At 41.9% G+C, this 27,703-nt stretch overlaps 1 protein-coding gene across 2 annotated transcripts in view; it reads left to right on the plus strand.

The window, feature by feature from the left end:
• The window catches only part of jade2 (jade family PHD finger 2), a 175,479-nt gene that overhangs the window by 96,300 nt on the left and 51,476 nt on the right, over window positions 1–27,703 (plus strand). For both annotated transcript variants that reach the window (XM_072375200.1, XM_072375201.1), the window contains exons 6-10: window positions 2,214–2,425; window positions 5,688–5,855; window positions 8,446–8,562; window positions 13,625–14,116; window positions 15,051–15,215. In XM_072375200.1, the coding sequence (XP_072231301.1) occupies window positions 2,214–2,425; window positions 5,688–5,855; window positions 8,446–8,562; window positions 13,625–14,116; window positions 15,051–15,215 (1,154 nt within the window). The remainder of the gene's footprint in view (window positions 1–2,213; window positions 2,426–5,687; window positions 5,856–8,445; window positions 8,563–13,624; window positions 14,117–15,050; window positions 15,216–27,703) is intronic.

The following is a 27,703-nucleotide window of genomic DNA, read 5'->3' on the forward strand; positions in this document are numbered from 1 at the left end:
ATAATTAGTTTATTTTTTTCTAGGATCATGAAAACAAGCTTACCGACTCTCTACAACTGCACAGTCTTCTAAATGCTTCTGTAGTTTACAGGACTTTGAGTTTTACTGGATGTCTGAGGTATTCAAGGTAAAGAGAAGTGGTACGAGTGCAGTCCCCTTTGGTGCTCCTGTGCTGCTGACCTGCTCAGAAACACAACCCTTCAGTCTCAAACTGCTCTGTTTGGTTGTAACAATCCAGGTGGAGTTTTAAATCCGTAAGAGTGAGCAAGAAGTTTTATGTGTTGTGTGTGTGACATGCAATACAGCAGATATATAAGTCGAAAATGAGTCCACTGCACAAACGTTACACCCACACGATTTGTGAATTACAGCATTGCTTCCTTTGTTGCATCCATGTGTTAGTTTATAATGTAAAAACAGGTTAATATCTCACTACTTCCCCTTCTAAGCTGCATCAGAGGCAGATGCTAAATCTACAACAGTCACACGGTTTTGTTCTTGTGGCCACCTGTATTCAACACCTATATGTGGCTTAAAAGTTTTCATCTTCAGCAGTGCATTCTGACTTCATATTGAAGTAATTTTTTTTTTGTCTCTTTCATAACATCGCAGTTGGGAGAGTATGTGAAACTTCACATTAGGCTGTGCATGAACCCTGTTGGCAATAAGAGGCTCAAGAATAAATAGATAAAGTTGTTATTTATTTATTTTTGGGTGGGAAGAGATTGAATGACATAAATAAAAGATGAAGACCCAGGATTTTTTGCTCTTGTTAAAGAACCTCCCAGCTGAGTGCTGAATCCTTGAGATAAATCAATACGTAGTCCTCAGCTGCAGACTCCGGTTCCTTTATTGCATCTCGGAGGACTGGTGAGGCTGGCTTTAGAGTGGCAGTGTGATAAAAAATGTATATTGATTACTATATTTATTGATGTTGAAGGTTTCTCTCAAAATACCATTTAAAAAAAAAAGATCCAGAGATTGTGGCTGGTCTAATGATTTACTTCACACATGGTCATGATCTGGTGTGTGTGAGCAACTTGTGCTGTAAATATTTCCCATTTTGCTTAATCAGTATGATCACATTGCAGCAAGCAAGACAATAATAATCCACATCGTTTTGCTGCCATCCTGGAAACCAGACTGTTTTTTCTTCTCCTGCTATCACAAATGCTTTTATTTTTTTATGAGGTCAAAAATTTGCATTTGCCAGTTAAATCAGCTTCCATCAACTATTAATCAGCCTTAGAGGAACGCTTTACTTTGAGATGCAAGAGAACAAACGCTCATATCAACACGTATTGGCAGGATGAACCGAGCTGTGGGCAACAAAGCCTTCATAGGAACTGTAGTTATTTTTGTCATGATTACAAATGGGCGCATGTAGCATTTCTAGCAAAGAGTTAACTGCAACTCCACATACCCATACTGGGCTCATTTTTAGCACATTGCTTGAGAATCTAGCCCAAAGAAAACAGAAATTAATCTTGTGAGATAAACATGCATAGGGAAACTGTGTGCATTTCCAATTAAAGTGTGAAACAAAGTGTTTTAGCCAAAAACAGCTTCAGTAAATTTTCTTCCTCATTTTGAGTTTTGTACAAGCTGTTTCTCATTACTGTTATGCTTGTAGATAACAAGAATGAAAAGAAAACTGCATGTTGACAGTGTAGCTCTACTCTTACTGCTAATTTGTCCCTTCTTCCAGCTGAAATGTCTCAATCCTTGCTTCCTTTTTCAAGGTTACATATTAGAGCTTTCGAGGATTAAGATAGTTGCAAAAAACCTTTTTTTTTTTTAAGATGTTGTGGAGTCGAAGTGTCCTTACCATGGAACAAAGGCACACTCTCTCTGTGTGTGAGCTTCTCAGCGGATGCATGTGGGGATGCGAGTCCCTACTGTGAAGTCCTCCGCATAAAAGTGGAGGCAACATTCCAGTTTTTCACCAGTGACAAGGCAATGCCATTTGCTTTAGTATTCATCCTAAATGGAGAGGGATAAAACCAGTGTAAACAGGGATCTGGTTTTTAAAGAGCTCCAATTATGAGTCTTGGTTCTGTGTGCTTTGGTTTGACATGTTGATACTGATGCGTAATGTCTGAAACTACAAAAAGAACTTTACAGCAGCAAATATCTCAGTCTTACTAAAAATCAGTGATAGGTTTATGTCTCCTAGTAAAAACCCATGTTTGACTGTGTTTTCTCACCACCAGCCTTACCGGAGATGGATGAGCTGACAATGGAGTGTGTTCTGGTCGAGCTGGAGAGCGTGTGTGGGGAGAAGATGCAGCAGGCTATTGAGACAGAGGAAGGCCTGGGCATCGAGTACGATGAAGACGTGGTGTGTGATGTCTGCCGCTCGCCAGAGGGAGAGGACGGCAACGAGATGGTGTTCTGTGACAAGTGCAATGTCTGTGTTCATCAGGTAAGCAATCATAGGAAGGATTTATATCTCTGCTGGTCATTCGTTTGTGGAAGTCTCAGTGTCTCACAGCTTTTCTGGAATGTTTTTGTGGTTCATCTGCTGAAAACACTAATGCAAAAGACTCAGTCAAAGTGCACACAGGGCAGCAGTTACACGAATGGAGCCTGTGAGCCCGGAGCATGGTTCTGCTGTGTTTGCCACGCAGTGACACCGTATTAATTATTGTGTCAGCCTCATTTGTACGAACACACCTTCAGTGTCCTCAGAGTGGCCCCGCTTACCTGCTGCTATACTTCCCTGACAAATTCTATCTGGGGCTGTCACGTAAAGTTCAACTGACACTGAGGAAACCAATGCTGCAGGCACTGACTGTGGGGAAGTCTTACCTGTTGTATCTAACCAGAGCCTTCTTTTCTCTTAGTCTTCAAGCTCTATTTTCTGAACATGAAATGAAGGCTGATAACTTTAGAAAGAAGGAAGATGCGTTTTATCAAATACTTTCACCAGATCGTCCCGTATCGACTCTATGTTAATGAGGTGCATCCACAGATTGAATACATTCTTTCAATTCTTCTTCTTTTTCCATTGCAAACAAATGCAGTTTGGTTCAAGTCTGCCACTTTTATTGGTCTGTTAAGTTGGCAGAAATGTGTGTTACATCACCTCTTCCCAGCATGCAAACCCCTGGAGCACATGTTCGTAGAACACAAGGTACAAATATTTTGGGGATGGGCTCATCGAAACATAACACGGTAGTACCTCGGCCGGTCCAAAACTCGTAGGGTTCTTTCTGTGTTTTCCCATTTTTGAGCTACGTGCCAAACACTGCAGTTTTACAAAGACGAAATGTAACAAGCAGTCAAAGAATGGTTGCTCCCTGGAGTATTAAGCAATATGAATGCTTTTAAAGAGTAAGCACATGCAGCACTATCTGGTCTCTCTAAGCTTCAGCAGGTGAAACACCGGCCCTCCGTACTGAGCTGCTTCGTTTGATCAGTAAAACTCTTTGATCAATAAAGTGCTTCCTTCAAGTGCTTTTGAAGAAGACAGAGACTTTAATGTCTTATTTAGTTTACCCCCCATTCTACTGTCACTAACAGCAGCCCGTCATTGGGTAGATTATTTCCTTTTTTCCCCCCTTTTCTTGTCATTTTATCATCTCCTGCTTCCCTCATCATGCTCAGGGGTTTCGGGAAGCAGAATTTTATTTTCGCTTCAGCTAAATATAAGAGTGACATTTTTTTCTTGGCTTATCAAAAATTCCATTCTATAGATCAGACTTAAACGAGTTAGTAACAGTCACAGAGAAAAGAGGTGTTCGGTTCATGACCGACTTTCCACATTTTGTAGAGGCGCTTTCAGACAACACAATAAAATCTAGGATCCTGATCCTATCAGATCTGAATAAGGCCGCTATTATGCAGGCAAGAAAAACTTCCATGGCATTCCTGAGAGACTGGCGGAAGGAGAGTTGGGTGGAACACTAACGATACAAGAACCGCCTGTACTTTTGAAACAAAACCAAGTGGCTTTTCATAAATGTGCTGCTTCCTCACCATGAGCTGATGTAATTCCAACTGAACAAAAAGTTTTCAATGAACAATGATTTTGGAAGCGGGGTTATTTGTGCTGCAGGACCAGCAGTCAGCATAACTTTAAGGAGCTTTGAGATGGGAGAAAAAAGGATGTTCATGTTAAATTTTGTAAATGTCCTAATTCTACATGACAGATAAAACAAGCTGTAAATCCTTTTTTTTTTAGTTTTTGGTTTAGACACAGCAACCACTAAATAGATGCTGCTTCCAAAAACGAGAAGCAATAAGATTCTAACAAACAAGATAATGGGGTGGCCTTGTGGCGTAGCTGCTAAAAATGATGCCTGGTTTCAAATGGGCTCGGAAATGATTGTTCCCTCTGCCCTTCACTTTCATTCGTCTGCTGCTTCATTATGAAGCTCGGAAAAGTGAGAAACAAAACAGCTATGTCACATCTCCAAGGGGTGCATGCAATCATGAAAGTTATTTAGATTTTAAATTCTATGCCAACAGCAGATTGTATGTATGGAAATTTTAGAAATATTGGATTATTATTTTTTCTAGTTAAGCCAATTTCTGGCTTCTGCATGTCTGGATCAATCAGAACATTGTTGATGCTCGCATGATTCCAAACAGTCTACAATTTAAGCACCGGTCCATCTGTAACAGTGCATTGCACACATTTGTATTGGGATGAAAAAGGACAACTTCACAACAACAAGAGGAGAAGCTGCTGTTTGTGTTTTCATTTATGGTGGAACAGCAAGATGGACTAATACCATCTGTGAGCCATTATCGATCTGCTCTTTGAATGATAAATAAGAAACAAATGATAGACTATAGGAAACTGTGAATCCCCTCTGAACCCATCTCATCAAATCAGGCCATGTATCTACTCGTAAAACTGCAGTTACATCTAGTAAAAAATGCTTTTTGTTTTCCTGCGTCTTCATCTGATCTGCGGTGCATGCAGTGTGCACAGACACTAACTTTTGGCTGCACGCAGTCTTCCACAGAGTCTGAACAGAGGCCCGCTAAAAGATTGCTCCATCAAATGGTTTGTGATGACTAGCAGCTGATCAAACTCACATTAGCTTTGGGTTTTAATTCCAACTTCTGATGGCTTGGCTGGTAAATGCAAAGAGAAACCTGCTTCAAGTACAAAATAATGCTTGATAAAGAAAATAAATAACTGTATCTAGTAGATATAACTATATTTACAAGTCTAAAAGGTTGTGTTTCTAAGGCTCATTTCCTCTATCTGCAAGTCAATTTTGATACTGGCTCATAAACTGTGATTTATATTGACTGGGATTAATAGTTAATGTGCTTCAGCTTGAAAGGATCTTTTAATGTTTAATGCTTTATTTGCCAATTCAACCTGCCATAAGAAAAAATGTTCCATTTTGTTTAAGCAAACTACAGTAAATTAAAGATGTATTTGCTCTATTTGCTTTCCTGTCAACATGCAGATGAGAGGATTGATACAGAAGCGCTGTCTTATTTATTCACTAAATGTGGAAGTTACAGCTGGCATCAGGGAGTTTCAGCATTGGCATAATCTGCGTAAAGGTGACATTTCCTTACCAGTGCGGAAAGGAACAGTTGTGCTGTGTTACCCGAAGTGTCGGGTTTCACCTCAACATTTAACATCAAACATGTCAAAATGTAGTTTTATGAAGTTAGAAAATGTCTTCACAAAGAATAAATATCTTTCCCCGTCACAGGCGTGTTACGGCATCCTGAAGGTACCACAGGGGAACTGGCTGTGTCGGACCTGCGCTCTGGGGGTCCAGCCAAAATGTCTGCTCTGCCCCAAGAGAGGGGGGGCCCTCAAGCCCACCCGCAGTGGAACCAAGTGGGTCCACGTCAGCTGTGCCTTATGGATCCCTGAGGTGAGACTCGATGAGAAGGGTTAAAGATGTCTGTCTGTAGTAGCCAGTGTGCACTCAGAGTCAGCCCCAGGAGTTGGTGTGCTTTTATGGGTCCTTTCCTGCATGCTGGAGTGTGACATATCGGCACTTGCACCTGTATTTTCAAGTTTGCAATCCCAGTCACATAAGCACACTCAGGAATAAAAATGTTTTGGAGCTCCACTTGACTGAACAGTTAATTGTTTTTTTTTCTATCTTAGAGTGTTGAGCATTGCTTCAATGACAGCTGTTCCATTCATTTTGTATTAGCTGAGTTGTATGAGAGTCATCAAACACAGAAACATGACAGATGTGATTGTCACATAAGATTTCACAGGAGGAGTTTGTAGATTTTGCATGCAACATTTCACATTCTTTGTCAGCAGGTTGGACGATATGTCCATTGGAGCGGTGGCTGTGTGACTTTATGTCCTTACAGTCGGTGTGGACAGGAGGGATCATTACTGCAAACCCATAACTCTTTGAGCTTGTGTATGACTACAAAAATGTTGAGAAACATTTGCACCTGTTACTTGATTTTCTTGTTGATAGTAAATGCCTGAAATGCTTCATGCTGCTCCTTCAGTCATTCTGCAGAGGGCAGGGACAACGTAAAATGATTCATGGTGAAACCATTTGTCGAGGCAGCCAAGCAGCCTCTCGTTTTGACTTCGTGTGTCTTGATGAAATCTTTTGGAAACATTCGAAAGCTCCAAATGGAGCTGCTGATTTCGGAGATTCGGGTCGTGCTTCACACCTTGTACACCTTTCAAGCGTTTGCGCAGTCACTTGTGTGTTTTCAGTCTATTCAGCGACACACTCCACTGGCACATTTCTCAATAATGGAGTGGCTTTTTTGGCACCTCAAACCTTTTACTTCTAATTGCCTTCTGTCACCCTTGATTGGGCTAATTGTTTTCGTTGCTCTGTTCGCTTTTGTTTTCTCTTCCAACTGTGGAGGGAAAAAAAGATCATTTGCATGTATTTGCGTCTGTGTGTCTGTGCACGTGTCCTCACATGAGCTAAAGAGGTGTTAATAGCAGTCCTCTGCACAGAAGATTGATACAGCTTGCCACACATATTCTTCTGCTGCGTTGTGGATTTTAGCTACCATGTAGCATCAGAATATGTTATGTGGTTGTTATAATGTGAAGGCTTTTAAGTGATGTGTATGTGGTCTAACTGTCTTTGTAAGGACTAGTTTTAAACCTTCAGACTGAGGAGCTTTTAGCTGTTTGAGAGCTTAGACTTGGTTTTCAGATAAAGCTTTAAATGAGGCATAGTTTTGGGTAATGTTTGGAGTTCACTGAGTCGAATGGTTCAGGTTTGGGAAATGATTGGTTATGAAAATATGTCAAGGATATCCTCATGAAGACAGCCATAGAAATGTGTGTGTGTCTAAAAACACACAGTCCAGCCTTCAAATTGTACACTCCACCTGCTCTTTTGTGTGAAGCTGCTTTTTGCCCTCTGTCTTTATCCCCTGTTAGAGAGGTCTTTCTATAAACAGCTTTCAGCACGCACACTCACACACACACGCACCCAAAGACACAGAGCCCCTCTTATAAGACGCCTTTTATATTCAGTACTATGATTTCCAACCATTTCCACTAAAGTGATTTCTAATTTTGTCAGTTTTTCATCTGCCAGCTTTGAAATTTGAAGTAATTGGGGCTTGAAAATCAGCAAATGAATATGTTAAAGGGCTGCACTTGCACGCACGCACGCAGACACACACGCTTGATTTTCCAGTATTTAGAGTTGTGACAAACAAAGAGGAGAAGGTGGAACATGGTTGAGAACAATCCAATTAATTAACCGTACATGAACTGGAAATCCTTTTGCATTTAGCTGGAGTGTGATGTACAAAAGATGCTAATAATAGCAGCAAAGGCGGAGGCCGCAGGCTTGTTATATGGATGAGAGGATGAGAGGAGAAAACGACACTGATCGGACAAGAGGATGAAAAGAAAGAAGAGCGTGACCTGTGTAAATTTGTCATCAGCTTGTTAATGCAGGCATGAAGGACAAGAAAGAGAGGGCCATGACTCAGATATGAGAATAATTGAATGTGAAGCAGTGGAATGGTGTTTGGAAAGAAATAGGCGGTGGAGGAAGGAAGGAAAGAGGGAAGAAGTGGCACTTCTGTGATAAGTGCTTTCGACTGTGTTCTGGATGGGTAGTTGGCACCAGTCAATGACTTTTTTGGTTGTGTTTGGTGAGTGGAGGTCCAGGGCCAAAGCTGCTCTGAATGGACCGCTCAGAGAAAGTTAGTCACATTGGACCTTACAAGACCGTTTTTCTAAGGAATGCATGTGAATACACGGGAAGCTTTCTTTTTTGTTTAAATCTGGGGTCTTGGCTTGAAATTGGAAGACACTGGAGCGGTTATCATTGAATCCAGAGCAGCCTTCCTGGAGGCAAATGAACATTTCCTTCCTTAATAAGCTAATTGGTTAATTAAAACCAAATAAGTTCAAACCAGACAAAAACAATATATCCACACCTGCTATTCACAAATGTTGTTTTGCATCAAATAAATGTGTTCCTGCCTGTTATTTGCTCCGTGTAGGTGAGTATAGGCTGTCCAGAGAAGATGGAGCCCATTACCAAGGTGTCCCATATCCCCGCCAGCCGCTGGGCTCTGTCCTGCAGTCTGTGTCGAGAACACACAGGAACCTGCATCCAGGTATGTTAGATAAGTACTCATCACTGCAAGCTGCCGGCTTTAGTATTCAAAGTGACCTGAAACATTTAAACATCTTTTTTCTTTTTTTAATGATGGTATGACGGTAAACTCAACAGTGGCTGTCGTCATTTAATTCCTCTTTAATGTGTCGTCATCATGCTCACACGGCCTCAGTCGAAGGTGCTGTAAAAGTTGGGGAAAGTTTCTGTTGGGAAATATTAGATTTCATATTTAAAATCGCCGACATTCCGCATCGGTTCTTGCTTTCAGAAACAGTTACACTCACACAGCGGTATACCTACTAACACACTCACATTGGCTTCAAAGTGCATGCAGAAATGTAAATTCCAACCAGCAGCTCCTCTCAGTTTTCGTACAGATTGTCATGGTTGCTAGAGCCTAACGGATGAGCATTGTGTAAGACGCACGATGCGCCCTGGATAGCTCGCCAATCCATCTCCGGGTTAACGTTCACCATGTTTTCATTTGATAACAAAATAAGAGAAAATGTCAAACATTTTCATTTCTTGGTTTGGAGGGAATAGACTAAAATGTGGACTATAAACAGAAGACAGCGGCATAGGCTACATTACATGTGGCTGTAATAAACAGAGTAGAACAAAACCTTGAGGATGAAAAGGGAAGATGTCTTGAGGATTTTTTTTTCCTTTCCTCTTGGGCATGTTATGGGAATCCTGTCATGTCTGCATGATTCTTCTCTAGAAGTGGAAAAACTGACAACTCATGTGATCAATTATCTGTCACTCAGTGGAGATGGCAACCATCTCCGATGCATTCCACTAATTATCTACCAACAGCTTGCATCTGCATCTGAAGGCTGAATTACAAGCCACTGAGAAAACTTGTAGCTTTGGCGTCTCTCTGAAGACCTTCATCACAGATTACCACCAGGGAAAACCCAGCCAGTGTTTTTTTGTTTTCTGCTTTCCTCAGTCTCAGATTTTCCTTGCCTCTTTTTGTTTTCTCTTCTTTAATGAAGATGATCCAAGCGCAGTTGCCTGCTTTTTAAATATTGCGTAAAAGGTATGATCCTCCACTTATCACATACGTAACCTTAAACTGATCACAAAAAAGAGTCCACAACCAGTTTTACATTGTAACTTTAAGAGACAGAAAACCTTGCTTCCTTACACCCGTGTCGAACTGAGAGTCACCAGTAAACCTAGAATCCATGTATGAGGACTTCAGGATGAAATCTGAGAATCTGGAGCAAACTCGTCGCAGAAAGGCTCCAGCTGATCAGCTTGTTCAAACTCCGAGCCTTCGTGCTGTGAGGAAACAGTGCTAACCACTGCTTTACTGGGCTTAAACACGATGGAAATCTTAGATCTGTAACATTCTTGCACACACAAAATCACAAATTTCTCGAAACACAAATCATTTTAGATCTTTGACTCCTACTCGACAGGAAACCGGCGCAACTTCAACTTGTTGCTGAGTAAGCAAACAAAACCCCACTGACACGCTTACTAACCCACCTCACAGCTGTAAACCTGTGTGCTATTTATCCATAAAAGTGCCCTGAAGGCAGACTTGATTCCTAAAGCCCTACGCCGCATATGTGTATGAACACTTATACACGTGCATAGTGGACGCGCATTCTGTGAACATGCTTGTTTGTGCAGCCGTGGGAGTGTTTGCTTTGACAGTATTGATGCTGTAGATTAACCATGAGCCTTTGAGCCAGAGTAGCCCCTAGGGAGAGAGTCTCACTCTCAAGTTTCAATAGCTGGAGGCATGCGGCTGTACAAACACACTTACTGATCAGCTGCAGCCTCACACGGAAGGTAAAGATGCTCCACAGCAGCCTCAGCAGCAGGAGTCCTCTGTAAGAAAAGTATTTTCTGCCTATCAAAGTTTTTTCTGTGGAGACATTAAGAAACATACTTAAATGTTTGGGTTTTTTTTAGCTCATGGATAAATATATTAAGTGTATCATCTAAAGTCACATTTATACACTTAAAATAACCAATTTATAGTTCTGTATATGTGTCGGTGTGTGGGAAGTCGGCTCTGCTCTGAGTTTTCCCTTCAACACCACGTTTGATGGTGAAAGCCACTTTGTTGCATTATACTCACAGAGGTGTGCCTAATGACATCTCATTGTGTCTCTTTATATGAGCAGCTAATGACTGTTGAGTATGTCAGTGTTCATAATAAAATGTTTGGATTTAACAACCCCTTTACCAACAGAAGGTGTTGTGAAAAGGTCAACTTGTCTTCTGTATTTGTAAAAAGCCTACAGAGAGTCAGTCTTCAGTCATGAGGCGATCCGCTCAGCAAATTAATTTGTGGCTAAAACAAAATGAGTCATACTTAAAGCCAAACAATGACCAGGCAGTGGGTCAGTTCTCAAGCTACAAGCCAATGCTGTGCAGCCAATCACTGTTCTACATTTTTGTCACACCACAGAAAAATGTATGCTTAAACACAGCCAACTACAAACGATCAAAACAGTTAAGTAAATAGCAAAGTAAATGAAATTAGCTTTCAAAATCCTAAGAAAATGAGCAGTGCTCTGTTCTGAGACACTGGGGATGTGTCTGCTGAAGACCTCATTAACTGAGGCAAACTGCTTAGACATGAAATTACAAATTCACTCCGGAGATATCAAATATTTCAGTCACTTTCAAGCTGCAAATAAAGTTATCAACATGATGAAATCATGCCACTGACGTTCCCATAAGTTTCATAAAGCTCAGACTCCTGCAGGGCTTCCAGTCTGAAGGTTTTTTAAAATGACTAAATGAAGTATAGTAATAGTAAGCCAATACCCTGTTTCAGTGGGTTGTCAAGGAAAATGGCTCTTTGTGTTTGATAAACCATCTCCTTTAAGTTTGCAGTTTGCAGTTGTTTTGTTGGACAGCACAAAGATATTGAGAGTAGGAATTATTCACAGTAAATAGGTCTCAGTCCTTATTTCAGTATGACTTAGAGGATTGTAGAAAAGTAGAGAAACAAGCTCTCGACAGATCACATAGACATTATCAATAAGAAGGAATACCCACTGACATCAGGATTTATTCTGTCTTGTCAGTTTTCTCACAAACCTTAGAGGGCAGAGAGGATGACAACGATTAACTGGGAACATAAAGAGGAGTTTCTAATAGGTGCAGACAGTGAAAGACACAAAAATGAAAATATTGTCAAGAACAGTAACATTTTTTTCCCTGTTACAAGATGCAAAGGTTTGAAGACTCCTGCAGTCAAACAAACATGTTGTGCACAAGCTAGCGGAGGCTCAGATGCAGTGTGGGCACTGATCAAACATAATCAGCGAACGCCTGCCAGAACAGAGCAGGTGCACTCGGGAAGGCCAGATGAGTGTTTTTTGCAGTGACGTGGTTCGCACCAAACAACACATCTCACCGGCTCCATGCTGTGTTCAACCTTTTGCCTTTTGACACCAAATAAGTGAGAGCAGCTGCAGCAGGCTCTGCTTGACATTTGCTTGGTAATAAAAGTGGGCCTGCGGTGTAGAACCTTTACACTAACTTCACGTTTTAACAAGATGATGTGTCTTTATTAGTGTCTTACACAGGTCAGATATGTGATTATTGAATAGCCTTCTGCTCCTTCATCAGTGACTTTGTTTGCCCCTGATTTAGCAGAGACACGACCCAGCTTAAGTGACCGATGAAGTCTCAAGTGGAAGAGCGGGTCTAACATTAGTCTGTTCGCGTTTGTCAGGGATTTATACGCTTTACAGTTTATAGTTATGTGGGTATGATATCTCTGTTCATCTGGCCACATGAATCTTCATCTCTGTGTCGAGGCCAGTTTGGGTTCGATGAAGCTGAGAAAAGTAGGTGATATTCAGTGCGGAAAGCTAAGAATTGGAAATGCAAGAATTCAATCTTTTTTCTCATACACCAATTTGGTAGATTTTCAAAAAGAAATTTGTGGAAAAAACTTATTGGGGATATATAACTTGTATAAAGATATTCGGGACAGTCGTACATCAAGCAGCCACACATTTCAGTGAGGAAGTGCCACTGTTTGGTCTGCCATATTGTGTCCTACTGTGCCACAGATCGCCTTTGAATTGCCTGTAGATGTGAGCAGGGATACTGCTGTATCTGCTTTTTAGTTCACCTAACTCAGACATGAAAGTAGTTACCACACGCCTCTTTACCACCTTGAGAATAGTTTCCCTCACACCTATTTTAGTTCAGAATTAGTTTGTTTTTTCTTGGGGTCATGACTGGGAGTGATGGGGAAAATTGGAGCTCAGACTATGACAAATTCCTAGTCGAGTTATAGCAAGAATGAGATATTTCCACCATTTCAGGTTATGTAAGTTCTTGGCTCAGTATATAAGACATATTAGGAAATATTCAGAAGCCCAGTACCTGTCAGGACTGGACTGTTTCTTTGATATTAAGTCCCAATTAAAACTTTTGAAAGCCTTTGTGATCATTCTTATAAAGCAAAAGTAGAAAGGATAAGAGCTGGCTAAGTTTAACTGTTTATTCTAAGTGTTATGTGTTAAATCAGAGAGAGGATGAGAGAGAGACGGTTGTCTCGTGGAAGACGAGTTGTTTTCCAGATGGTGGAGTCAAAAGGAACAGGCAGGTTTTTGTCCCTCTGCTCATATACAAACACTCTGCAGAACCCTCCTGCTGAATGTTGAACTCCTCTGACAACTACAAGTATCAACCTGCACCCACACTTAGCCGCACACGCATGTACAACTGTGCATGTACAACTGTGCATGTACAACTGTGCATGTACGTGCACACAGTGACAGCGGCACGTACAGCCACAAGGGCTCATACAGATAAAATCACACCAAGCCTGAGGGGACTTAGAAGAAGGTCGCCTCTTTATATGACCTGTAATGGATAGTGCTGAGAAACACACACACACACATACACACACTGAAACACATCCCAAGTTACATAAACTGTCAGCGGAGATGTTGGATCTATGTTTGTTGTGACTTGGCTTGTCTTTCTGCTTTGCTGCACTTGTTTTGGAACCTTGACAGCACTGTAAATGGACAGAAAAATCACACTTAAAATCTCTCCTCTGCTCCCAGTGCTCCATGCCCTCCTGCATTGTGGCCTTCCATGTGACGTGCGCCTTTGACCACGGCCTGGAGATGAAGACCATCCTGGCCGAGAACGACGAAGTGCGTTTTAAGTCCTTTTGCCTGGAGCACAGCTGCTCTACCAGCAACACCAGTACATCTGCCAACAACACATCCAGTTCGACTTGTGTGAGCAACGGCAGCCTCAGCGCCGCCTCCACCACCAACGGAGCGCACGGCGCAGACAGACCTGACTGGACCACCGCTGGTGTCCACCCTGAGCGTCGGTCGGACCAGCAACACGAGCCAAATGGCAGCAGTGACCTGGAGCAGAGGTCTGTATCGCACCTGGTTTCGGCATCAGAGCGAGCTGAGCGGGACCAGCTGGAGAGGGAGAAGGTGAGCCAGAGGAAACAGAAGCTCCAGGAGCTGGAGGATGAGTTTTACCGACTGGTGGACCCCAGGGAGGTGGCCGAAAACCTGGGGCTGCCCCTCTCACAGGTATGTTAAACTGTAGCATTCAGAGGTACACTTCCACATGTATCGAAAATACCTTCCTCCACCAGACAGTGACTCAAGCTTAAGTACAGCATAATCACCATGTTTAAAGACACGGTCAACAAGTTGAGTGGATGAAATGACTCAACTATTAGATGTCAGAATAGCAACACTATTGCCATACCAGGCACACAGTATTTGCATACCTTCCGCCTAAGAGGTAAGAGGCAGGAGGTATGCAAATACTTTGTGCCTGGTATGGCAGCGACGTGCAGCAGAGCATTCCAGCACACAGTCTTCAGCGAGGAACAAAAGGCTCCAAGGCTTCTGTGACTGACCTCATCAGCTAAACAGTTCGGCGTGCAGCTAATTCTCTAACAGCACTGACAGTTGATCTCATTACAGTTGTCTTCCTCTTAATGAGCGGAAGAATCAGCTCATTCGAAGAAATTACTTATTCTACAGCAGCAACCACTTCTTTCTCAAAGTCGTCCCATCAGGTGCAACGTAAAACCGGCGATGTACGTTCATTAGATTTTCATGCTGTTATTGAAGTATTTGTTTGTATGAAAGTGCTGGTGTCAGTACATTAAAGATAAAAGTGCACCCTCTTTAGAAGTAAACTGCATGCAGAGTAACAAGCATGTGTGTAGAACATGCTCTTGTTTTTCTGTACAGATATAAAGTGAATGGCTTCTTAAAACATGTTATTCCCAGTCTGCTTTTGAAATCAAAGTGTTTTCAGGAGTCGCGTACACAGCAGCAGATCTTTTGGCATTCTTGGTGCTGTTGTCACCACCCAGCTTCACACACAAGATGAAAATGCAGCATAGTAAAGATGCAATAAGCCATTTACTTCTCTGTGCTGTTATTTCTTGCTTCATGTCTCATTGGGAGCATCTTATTATGTTATTTTATCGCCACTTTCTTTCTTCAGGTGGACTTCTTATATCAGTTCTGGAAGTTGAAGAGGAAGGCTAACCTTAATCAGCCTCTGGTGACTTTAAAGAGGGACGAGGTTGACAACCTGGCCCAGCAGGAGCAGGACGTCCTCTACAGACGGCTCAAACTCTTCACACACCTTCGACAGGACTTGGAGAGGGTGAGTAAGACAGCCGAAAAGTTTGCGTCTTGTGCCCAGCACCAAACTGCGGGTTTTATTGTGTGCACACATTTCTTCACTTGTGTCAGTGCTTGGTCTTTACAGTAATGTGGATATAGTTGAAGAAATCATTTACAATTTTCAGAATGTTAATTAAGAGAGTCACTGACAGAATGATATAAAGTGGATCTTTACTCCCATGAATATTAATGTTAAATGAATGAATAGCTCATAGGATGAAAGCTTAATGAAATGTCTCAGTGATATAATGAGTGACTGACTGATAACTCAGTAAATGGAAAAAGTCCACCTGCCACAGAGAAGTCATTTGGATTGTCCTTGTTGCTGTTACACATTAGTATTGTTATCCAGAACTGAGCAGACAACTCATTGAATTTTGACTGACTTGTCTTCAGGAGGTTTTTCTTTGATGTGCCCCTGAGTTTGGGACCAAGTTGGCCAATGACCCAGACAACAGAAAAAACACATATGTTAGTGTGGGAGCTGTAGTGGCACCATCTCTTATATCTTTTCTGAGAGCTCCATGTTTAGCAACAATGCTAAACTGTTCCCCAGAGAAAAAGATTGTGACCGACTGTCCAAGGAGATGCGTTGATTTGGAGTATGTAGGTGGGTCCAAGAAACAGTGCCATCGTTCTGGTGAGGGCCTCTTAGGAGTTTATTTATTCCGAGCTGTGTAAGTCTTAGCCTGTCCACAAGCACCACCTCATTCAAACATGTTCCCATCAAACTAAGATTCTTTTGTTTGAGTAGAATATCAGGACATGTTTTGCCAAATGGAAATTCAATATATTTTTCTAATGGATGACAAAAGGAGCAAAGTTGCCAGTTTTGTCTCCAGCTGTTGGTGAGTTCAGGTTGATCAGGTGGTGATAGGCTGAGCCTGCAGTTTAAGGTAACTGAGGACATCGAGTAAGGGTCCCTGTCTGTGTTATCTTCAACTGCATCTGCAGGGAATAGACAGATCCAAGTCCCACTGAGGTTTGTTTGAACCTCCTTTCTAGATATGTAGCTTCGACTTGTGGCTCTCTCTCTGACGCTCAATCCACCATACATAATCAGAGTAACAGAGAACGGCTCACAGCCAAAATATCTTCTGCAACCTGAGCACAGTAGGATACAGCAAACTGTGGTTTGGAGAGCTGGGCCGTTGTATGGCTTTTAAATACAGACCAATATTTTATATCACTGTCACAGTCTAAAAAAACATGGTATCTTCTGGTTTTTACTTTCCGTTACTAAAGCTATTACAAGTTACGCTCAGAAACCTTTGAATAGTTTCTGAGACCATACACCAAAACAGTCTGGTGTCCCTTTAATACTCCTTCCTTCATTTCTTTGGCATATGATTTGATACGGTGTAATTGGACTGCCGTTCCTTCGTTCAGTTTGGCAAGGATGATTATTTTGGCTCGCTTTTGAACAACCTTCAGGTAATTAGGCGGCTGAATATCAGCCAAGTGACCTAAAGTTCTGCACCAAACTGAAAGAATGAAATACAAACACAGGTCGTAATTGGAGGCCATTCTTTATTTGCTCCCTGGTTTTCTGCATGGGTCTGAGCTGGAAGGACAAGTTGTGTAGTCCAGCATCACCACAGGGTAATTTGGCTTTTAAAGAGTAATTCCTCACCTCTTAACTTGAAATAGTAGAGTGAAAAATTCCCACCGGGACAGGTTGTTACTACTTACCGGTTGGTTTTTGGAGTAGACAAAGTTCTGTTGGTGTTTTCATTATGTGCTGCTTTGTGAGGCACTCACATTCACACATTCAGTTGAGAGTTTATAGCTGTTTAAATTACTCTCAGTGGAACGTGTTTCTTTGTTTTCTATAGACATATGTAACTGTAGCTATAGCGGTGGTCTCCAGTGGTCTGGGTTTATTGATTGTTGCTCGCCTTGCTAACCTCCAGACCAGTCAGTGTATCCATCGCCTCCCGAACTCATCTCCCTCCAGACTGCCAATTATTGATGTGCGTGTTGTGAAATGAACTATACCACTTCAAAGAACGCATAAATGTTTGGGAACGCTCAGTTTTGCGCTCTCACTGTAAGTGTGTGTGCAGACGCCTCTGAGTAGCAAGCAAGTGTGGTCTATGTGTGTGGAAATAAAAGACAAACAAATGTTGCACAAACTGACACACAAATAATTGTAACTCATTAAATTTGGGTTGTGCACAGCCTCAAACCATATAAAAGATGTTATTCTTGATGAAGAGGATAATATCACATTTGCAGTTATGACTCCCACGTGCTTTACGGCTTGATTCTTGGAATCATTCTTTCCAGTCGCTTAGTGTGTGTTTTGCCCTGTTTTGTGACTATAGCTGTGATACTGTGATGGTTGCTGCAGATACTGATCAAAACGTAGTTGTTCGGTTTTTTTGCTAATGGTCTCACAGGGGGATTGTGTCATCTAAGTGTGACATGGGGCACGTTAAAGTGAAGTTGTTGAATCTGAGGCTGCTCCAAATCGAGCCACGTACCTCTTTTAGTTGCTCCAAAGGTCTGACAGGGAGAGCAGAATTGATTATGTTTGCTGCTGGCAGGTCACCTATGAGGAAGATTGATCTCCATTTGGTCAAGCATTGACCAAGCGAGTGTTGACAGCTCACTGCTACTGATCCTAGAAGCTGTGGATATACTTTACAAGCTCCCTTTTACTGTATCTGTTTTCTTCACTTTCACTCTACCACCTTCTACTTTTGTCTCTTAATCTTTTCCTACTTTTGGGTCTCACCTGCACCACCTGCAAGGATCAGCCATATCTTTCATTTTTGACCCATATCTTTAACCTGTTTTCCTGAAATTTGGTTCCATTTACCTCTGTGGGCAAATGTTCCGCCTGTTTTGGTCTGTACCTGCGTAACTTAAAGTGTGAGGTCTTTCCTCTGGAGATGGGTGTGTATTGTGTGTGTAGTATTGTGTTTGTGTGTCGAAGGCATGTGCAAAAGTGAGCTCCAATCATTTCAGATTTTCTGGCAAATTGAAAAATCCCCTCCATCCTTCCATTCCAATCTCCCTAGACCCCAACCCAATCAGACCACAAGACCGAACCCTCTGGCTTGGTGCTTTTGTGAATAAACGCGCGTGTGTGCGTGCATGTTTGTGGTGGTTCTGGAAGATTCAGGGGGCTAATGTTGGGGTGGATTATCCCCCTCCTCTTCCTCTTTGAAGTGCTGCCAATGGAACGAATTGCACCGTGCTGTCCCTAATGCACTGGTGAGCTTTCTCCATTTCTGTTTTCCTCTCCTGAGTGCTGCTCAACTCCCCCCCACTCGCACACATCACTCATCCAATCAGCGCCTGACATGTCGGAGCAATGTGTGTCACGGTGATTGGATATTGTAAGTTAGCTGTTAAATGTTGCATTGATTTTTGACTGGTGGTTTGTGATTTTGGAGGTGTATCTTTCACCGTAGTTCACACAGGGGCAGATTTATACCTTAGACTGGATATGATCAAATCAGCCGAGAAGTGAGTTAGAAAACATATTGGAAATGTTTATCTTGTTGAAGCTTTCTCGCCAACAAAGTAACTTACTCAATAAGCTAAAGTCTTTCTCCATCTAAAACCATGAAACATGTAAAATGCTGGGGATTAGAGGTGTTGGTACCTTGAGATACAGCCAGGCCAGCTTCCCCCTGTGGCCTGCAATCCATTGCCAATGCTTATCCAACAGACATTAGAGTGGTATCGATTTTTTTTTTCCTCTAATTTTCAGCAAGAAGGGGAGCAAGATCACTTCCAAAATGTCATACTTCTCCTCTAACATAACAATGTGAATGATAGCTGCAAAACTGGCAAGCATCAGTTTACATATGATTTATTTTTTCATTACATATACTGTTGATATAATGGAGAACCCTTTCTCCTTAACATATATATTGACATTTGTGGGAAGAGTAAAGTACTAAAAACTGTGCTGAGAGGTGTATTGACTCTGGTTTAATTTCCAAGCAAACCCAACCTTAGTTCCAACCAGAAGATATCCTGTGAAGAAGTGAAACCAATACGTTTACTCAAATGCTGTACTTTAGTACAAATTAAAGGAACAAAAGTCAAAAAGAAGAGGCTGCGCTTCAGTAACAGAGAGTCTTTAGTGGAGTGCTGTACCCGAAGTCCAACATGTATTCCAAAAAGTGCAAATAAAGGCCAGCGCATCTCAAGTTAAAGAGGACAGAAGGACTCACTTTTGACCTGTTGATCCAGCTCACATCACAGTAAGAGCACTATGATGAGTACTATGAGTACTAAAGGTATCATCAATGAAGGTGTTCACACACAGAATGTGTTTTTAATGAATTAGGCAACCAAAGAGTTTACAGAGGTACAGCTGAAGCAATGAGTTCATTGACAGAAAATTGGCAGCAATTTTAAACATCATTTAGAGCGATCACGGTGGAACTTTTTTCTATTTTTGGAGTATTTACAAACCAAACAGTCAAGTGGGTAATGGAGAAATGTTGGGCCATCATGAAAATAACTGCACTTTGAAAGAAATATAGTTCAAAATGTTCTCCAGCATGAACAATGATAAGCTGATTATACAGCATTGTTCTTGTAAAAGTCACAGAGGGAAAATAATTACTTTTACTTTCAATACCTCAGCTTTAATGAGGTAACAATTGTGATGATACTGAGATACTTTAGTAGAAGAATTTTTACATTGTGGTTTAAGCACTTGGGTAAAGGATGTGACTTCTGCCTCCACCATTGGATACCCATTGAAGCGTGGTGACTGGAACTAAATGGAAAGGAATATACAAAGTTCATTAAACTTTACTTCATTCATTGACTAACTTGCAAACTGGAATTTGAACGTTTTGAACAGTGTCACTTACTAACAGATCCTCCACAAAGTACGAGCCAGCTGACAAAGGTGATTGGATTATCAGGCGTGTTTGAGATTAATTTAAGTCCTTGTGCAAAGAGTTGGGCCTTTAGCAAGAGAAGTCTGCATAATCTGAGTCAAGGAAGGAGAGAGCTGATAGATAACAGGTTATATAGAGGAGTGCAGGGTGGAGGCTCGGGATCTGGAAGCATGAAAAGAAAGGAGCAAGATAAAAGGATAAAGGCTGGAGGCGATGAGCTGACTTGGTCAGGAACCTGAATCAGGGGGAGCGCTGGAGGTGATGGAGGGAAAACAGGTGTGAAAGAGTATCTTTTCATTTCTCATTTCCTCCTGTATGTTTTCATATTTAAAACTACTTGAGTGAAACAGTTGCAGTCAGTCTTTTCCCCCTCCTTGGTACACTGGTACTGCAGCCAAGGCTGGCAGAGCGTCTGATGGCACAGTGCCGTTCTGTGTCCTGCCCTCTGCTCTCCCTCACTCTCTCACAGTAAAGACTTGGCAGCACACTCAGCCCAGCAGGTCAGCGGTTCCACACCCAGGAGGCCCTCCGAGCAGAACAGAAAAGTACACTTATGAAACAGTCTACTTAAGGAGGGGAGAGCAAGGGAAAGTTTTGATTATGAGTAGCTGACATATGTTTTATATAACTTCCTCTTCCATTGCATGAGCAGTCATTATTAAGCTCTCACAAGGTTGAAGTGCAGACAGAGAAGAGGAATTTGACTTAAAGAAGAGAAATTTATGGAATAGAGAGGAAAAGAAAGTGAGAAGACAGGGATTCGGACATCAGTTTTTGGACCGTCCTGCTGCAGGTGATAGAAGGCATTAGTAGCAGCAAGCTTTAGGCTGTGGGTTTGGAAGAGGCAGGTATTAGGCAAACTGTATCAGTATACTGTGTGCAGCAAGGAGGAGGAACGCTAGTTTTCTTTGGCTACGGGGTACGGTTTCATTGTTTGTTTTCTTTCCACAAACCCTCTTTGGTTTCTCATTGTGTTTGAAAAGAGCAGAGGGGAAGTTCTGCAGCAAAGCAAAGAATGATGGGAAAATATACGTATGCACACACATGACATTTACTTAGATGACTTAGATTCACTGTTCAGTTGAACAGTTGATAGGAAATGGTTAAAGAGAACACAAAGATTTTCTTTATCTTTGTCATCTCAAGCAGCCGGCATCTGTGGATTTACGACTAATCTAACTGGCTGTGCTGACACACATCCACTCATCACAAATGGCAAGATTCACATGAGCCACCGGGGAAATCTTCAGACCCACAAAAAGACTAATCTTTGTTCTATGATATGAATGTACTTGTTGTTTCTGATTTTGATTGACGTTTTGATGTTCCACATTTCAATAGAAAATGTTTTTCTTATCATAATCTTAATAAAAACTCCTCAAGGGGAGATGCAAGAAATTCAAGAATTTTTTTGTTTTTGTTTTTGTAAGTAAGAATGTTTCTTGGATGTATTATATTGTAGTTTGAGCAAAGCCTGTAACTGAAATGTGCTACTTTTGCCCAATTATGACAGAAATTAGAAGAAAAAAAGTCTCCCATAAGTTTACTTGTTTGCTAGATGCACTTGAATGCACCATAAAGCCTCACAGAAAGCCACTCCAGATATCGGATATAAAGAGATGCACCTGTGGTGAGACATGAGCCTCCCTGTTCTAACTTTGGCTGGCTTTTCAAAACGATGTCGGCACGAATAATTAAGTGTTAACATTTATTAATGGATCTGGTGAAGACTTGTGGGTGAAAGCTTGGGAAGAACTCGGAGGAGGGTGTTTGTGTGCAGCTTGGGGAAATGACTGTGAGTAAGTATGAGTTTTATTGTTGTCGAACACCACAAAGAAATTATTTGGGGAAACACTGCGTTTAACTGACTTTGTCAACAAGTTGCAGGCGAGTTGTTGTCTTGCACCGTTTTTCTAAGATACACTATCAGCAATAGCAATCGATACTGTGGTCAATGTGGGTTGGAGCCTGGAGGTCAGGCAAAGACCTCAGACTGTTCTTTAAAGTCTTCCTGAAAAGCTTTTTAGGGCCTGACTGGTCTCCTGCTGGGGGAGGCTGCTGCTGTTTGTTTGGGGGGGTGGTAACTGGTTTATACTGTTATAATGTTATAAAGTATAAATGGAATATCTTTGGAAGTAACATTCATGTGAATGACCAGATGCAGGTTTTCCAAGCAGAACACTGCACTGTAACAAAGTTTACTTTAAAATGACTTTTCCTCGCAGTGGTATTTAAATGTGTGTGCTCGCTTGTTTTTGAGGTGCAAAATGGAATGAATGCAGCCTTGCATCTGAGGTGTTTGTGTGTACAGTACACCGTATATGTCCGGTATGACTTTTCCCTGTTCCTGCAGCCTGTCCTCGAACTGATTTCTCTTTTCAGTATCCAGCACACTTGAAGAAACAGCAGGTGGTACAGGACGGCTCATTTGGCTCACCTTTTTGGCTTCATTTTCGGTTCATTACATTCATCTGATTGATGTGAATGTAACCTCTCGCACCCCTCAGAACCCCCTCTCTCCCCCTCATCCATCCAGCCACTCATCTTTATGTAGGGTCAGGGGGAGGACAGAGGCATGGAAAGAGCGACGCACACTCTGATGCTCTGCCACTCTGTTTTTATGATTGCTCAATTTCTCTAGCAAACACAAATGAAATGCACTCAAACACGGACATTAACTTTATAAGCTTCAGTACTGCGTACACGTGCAGATACAGTGCAAACTAATCTCCTGCATACATACCAGCTGAGGTGAGCATTGCCTACACACTTAATTTTATACACATAGCTGAAAGGGTTTATGGGGGGGGGGGGGGGGGGGGGTTCTCGCTGTGGGCCAGACGGACCGAGTCATGCAGCAGACAGACGCGCCCTGTTGGATCAGCATCAACCTGGCTCCCAACACACAGCTCTGCTCCAAACCTAATACTGGCTCACTACACACAGTCCCTTTTTCTTAGGCAGCTCGCTGTTTTCCAAGATCCTTCAAGTTACTAAAAGGGGTCCAAGACAAGGACTTTTTCTCTGTACCATCAGCAGTTACTGTTATAGTACCACTTTCAACAGACACTTGAAGTGTTCTACCAGCCCTCCAGGTCACTGTTGTACATTTAGGACTGACCTGGAAGTCAATTCAGACTTTCACCACAGGGGAAGGTTGGAGTGATGTGGGCTCCATAGGGGAGCAGTAAATTTGAATACCTTCTATATGTTGAGGTGCTAAATAAATAAACTTGCACTCTATGTGAGTCTACAATCTTTCTGCTGCAGGTTTTTGGCCAACATTAATGCTTACTGATGGATTTTCCAGAGAGATTTCCTGTTCACTGAAAAACCTTGGATTGATGGGATTACAATGTATGCAGGTTTGAGAAATGATCAGACACAGAACATAGCTCCATGGGTCTGGGAAAATTAAATTGAGATGTATAAATTGCTGATTTATCAACATATTTTGCTCTGAGGTTTATTTCACACGATAAATGAGAAACTTCTGGTTAGAATCGTCAGAGCAACTTTATATTTTGGAAAGATGTGATTATCGATAGGATATGCTTTTGCAGCTGAAAATAACATCCAGTTGCATTGATTTTTATCTACAAACATGGACCAATTATTCTTTGTAGAAACTCTTAGAGTCTTGAGCAAGGTCATAAGCAGTGATGACTTGCAGAAAGTTCTGCTGCTGAAAGTGAACGCACTCGCCTGTAAACTTCAGTCTGGTTCTTTAGGTTCAAGTGATGAGTGTAAAAGCTCACAAATATACGACTATAGCCGGCGTCAATCTGGAGTTTAGAAGGTTAAACTTCACATCAATTGAAAAATTCATTCTAAATGTGAAAATGCTCCTTTTCTCCCCTCTTTGATCTGCTTATAAGCCTTGCTGCATCATTCTGTCTGAGCTGAGGGCGAGAACAGGCTTTACACCTTCACGTAGCCTCAAGCTCCATTCACTCTGCGAGAAAGCGCCTGTTGAGATCCACTGCTGTTTAAAATGCTGCATGCCAAGCTTGACTGTGTAACTCAGCCCTAAGGCGTCAAAGTGCACAGAGAGCGGCTCCTTTGGTTGTAGCCTTTGATAACGCTATGCCACAAGGTCACAGAGCTGCCTTCCAGGGTACAAGAAGAGATCAGAAACACTTAATTAGGTCAACTACATGCACTGAAAGAATGCACATCGAGAATTGGTCTATTACATATGTATATTTATTGCAAACTGAGCCTCAACTCTCTTTTGTTGTCTGTTTTCAGGTCACTACTGCATATGTGAAGGTATCTATTGATATTTTGGACTGAGGGAAACTATGGGGCTACATCTAAGAGAAGAAATTAAAGCTCATGTTGAACTGAGTAAAAGTTCCATTAATCGAATTTTGAAACAAATGACTCAATCCTCATTGACCTCCAGGTTTACGAGCTGCCTAACTGCTAATTGTGAACTACTGTTTTGAAGCCTGGAGTTAATCATTTGGTCATTTTGGTCCCAGTCTTTTATGGAGTCAGAGGTGACCATATTTGCACAGGCAGGTGGAGCGAGAAAGCGATACTTGAAAGCTGGTTTGACAATAATTTCTTTCTTTGAGGACTAATATTTACCGGATCTGAGAATCATTTTCAGAAATAAAACAGACACATTGATCAGAAGGAGGGATTCTACCTCATGACTCCATAGATTTTACAATTGTAGTCTAATGGAGCTAGAGATACTTTGGCTTTTGCACATCCGCATTGGCCTCACATGTGACATTGGATGACTGTCCTTATCTTTCGTACACGGATCAGCTGGAGCAGCTCACCTAATTTTGGTTAGGTCGCAAAAAGAGCTGAATGAGTCAGGTTATGGGCAAGGAACGTCTGACACTGTCCTTGACTGTCTGGTACTGGGACGTTGTCCATAGATCCTTTGAGCCCTGTGGGTTGTATGGTGAAGTCTTTGTGGTTTGGGCTTACTGCCCAGAGAAACCATCAGATTGGTATCTGAGTGTGGCCGCATGAAAACCTCAGCCTCTCTTTCATGTTCTTTGAGCTCTTCCTAAGGATTGGTTTTCTGTCCTGCTGGGGGAGAGTGCTACTGTAGGGGAGTGCTGTTGCCATGTTGGGGGGTCTGCAGTTGTTTAGGTCGGTGGCAAGTGTCAAAGAAACATCCGTATGAAAGCCGGAGCGCAGGTTTTTTTCTGCAGAACATTGCTTTGTTACGAGATGAGCAGTGCTATTCACTTTACATGTCAGTGGGTTCAATGTTTTGGCTGATGGGTGTCCGTATGTCGATGAAACTTCAGTTTTTACAGTCTGGCTTACTTATCCCCTCATGACAATTGTGAAGAATTGTGCTTATAATTTACCCACCTTTAATTCTATCAAGAAAATATGCATTATTATGGATGGAGAACATTTAACTGACAGGTGGGTTATTCAAGTCATTCCTCAGATCTATACCTATACGTCACATCTGGCCACAGAAACCCAAAGAGCCCAATGCTTCAGGCTAACAGTCCTCATACCAATTGTTGACGTCACAGTGTCTAAATCGATCTTCTCTGTAAAGTCTCTGCTCTCTCTTCATCTCATCCTGAGGCGAGCAGCATGAGGTTAGCATAACTCCTCTGAAGCTCTGACCAAACTGCCGGCATTCAAGTAGCATTGAGAGGATTTAAGACATGAGTGCAAACACAAAACACAGTGTTCAACTTGAATTCCTCCCGCAGATGAACAGCCACAAAAGCTGACTGTTTGACTTCAAGGTTGAGCTACTGGATCATTTGAAATATACTGTTTTTGATTCCCTCTCTTTCGCTGTGTTTTATGTGCTGCATTATGTACCAGCACAAGAGTCTTAGGAAACGATATGAAACTTTTTCTTCAGCTCTGGGGAAACCAGACATCTCCTGATGGTCTCCATTTCTATCTTTATTCTAAAAGTCACAGTGATATTTTCTCTGACATTTCCTGCCTGGCTGTTCCAGCCCAGCGGCAGGTCTTGTCCAGTTGGTGGAAAAAGCCAGAATACATTGTAGAGCAGCTTCAGTTGTGCACCTCAGTGTCTACAGTTTAGATTGCTCAGTGGGAGCAATAATGACACCTGAGCGACTTCAACTCTCCTTCCGCCATTTGTCACTCAGCCTCGAATCTTTTTGTTTTGATGTTCTTTTAATGAACTTTGTCTTTCCACTGTTACCACCTCATGTTTTATTCAAGTTTTACCTTCTCTCTTTTTAGCTCCATCTATATTTATAAAATAACTTCAGAATAACATCTCAGAATTTCTCAGATCCTGTCTCCCTATTTCTTTCTCCTTCATCACTCTATTTCTCTCCATCACCTCCTCCTCTCTCTGGATATCCTCACCATCCTGCTGCCCCTCTGATATGAGCTTTGCTGGATGAAATAAATATGAGGCAGGAGAGGTATAAATATTTATAGCTGCTTCGGCTGTATAATTCTGCACGTCAGTGTGTTGTTGTACTGTGTGTGTGTGTGTGTGTGCATGCATACATACGTGTAAGGTGTGTGTGGTACATATTTTCAGACCCTTGGCCGGTGCAGGTGCCAAGGCTGCTGCAGAGATAAATAATTCACTGGGAGTTAAACCTTGACTTCACATCACTTTGAGAAGACAATCACCATATCAACATATATCCCCTCTTACATGCAGGACTGAATGCATACTTGCACCTACACATGTTTTACACAGATTGTTTGTCACACACTATTCATGCATGAAAACACGCAAACACTGATATGCATGAAATTAAATACACACATTGGCACACGTTGATAAGCTTACGTGCGCGCAGGCTTACTTATACAGCCATACAGCCGTGGTGTGCTCTTTGCATTACTAATCAAGGTAACGGCTTCACCATCCGCTGCGTTTCTGGTTGTGTGCAGGAACGCGTTTCTACTTTTGTGCATGCTCACGCTAACCATCTTGGCTCAGTCTCTCACATCTCACTCACTCAATCCTACAGGCTCAATAGCTAAGTTACACACACACAGACAGGGGCGCATCAATAAGTAATGGGGGAGATATCAGGGCCCCCCAGTTGACCCAGGTCTTTAATATTTTACAGTGGGGTACAGTCTGAAACGGGACCAGCCAACACACAGCCACGGCTCTCTCTTCACTGGACTCGACGTCAAGCACCGCCCCCTGAGGTCCAATTTAATAACATCCTTCATGAGCCTGTCAGTGCAGTCAACTCAAATAATGCTTTGAAGAACTAAAAAAGGGGGGAAAAAACAAAACACTGTCACTCTGTGAAACCTTAAAAGCTACTCTGCTGGATTTTACATGAAGTCAGATTAATTTACTCACTACTGCATGAGACAGTTGTATTACATTTTCTCTGCTTTTGACTACTTGTAGTCTTCTCTCTTTTTAAACTGCCATCACAGAGAAGCATGAGAGTAAAGTGATCATTGCAAAGCTGTTTTTTTATGTTTGTGTCAGCCTGTGTTTCCCTCACCCACGCAGAGTAAAAAATTATAGGAACTCAACCAGCGCAGACTGACTTTTTTTCCAAAAAAGTTCCGCTTGTCATGCGGCAAGCCGAGGTTGATGTCCATTGTTTTTGATTATTTTCAAATCCACCAT

The sequence above is a fragment of the Leuresthes tenuis genome, unplaced genomic scaffold, assembly GCF_036924035.1.
Source record: "Leuresthes tenuis unplaced genomic scaffold, fLeuTen1.0.hap1 SCAF_21, whole genome shotgun sequence".
Classification (NCBI taxonomy): Eukaryota; Metazoa; Chordata; class Actinopteri; order Atheriniformes; family Atherinopsidae; genus Leuresthes; species Leuresthes tenuis.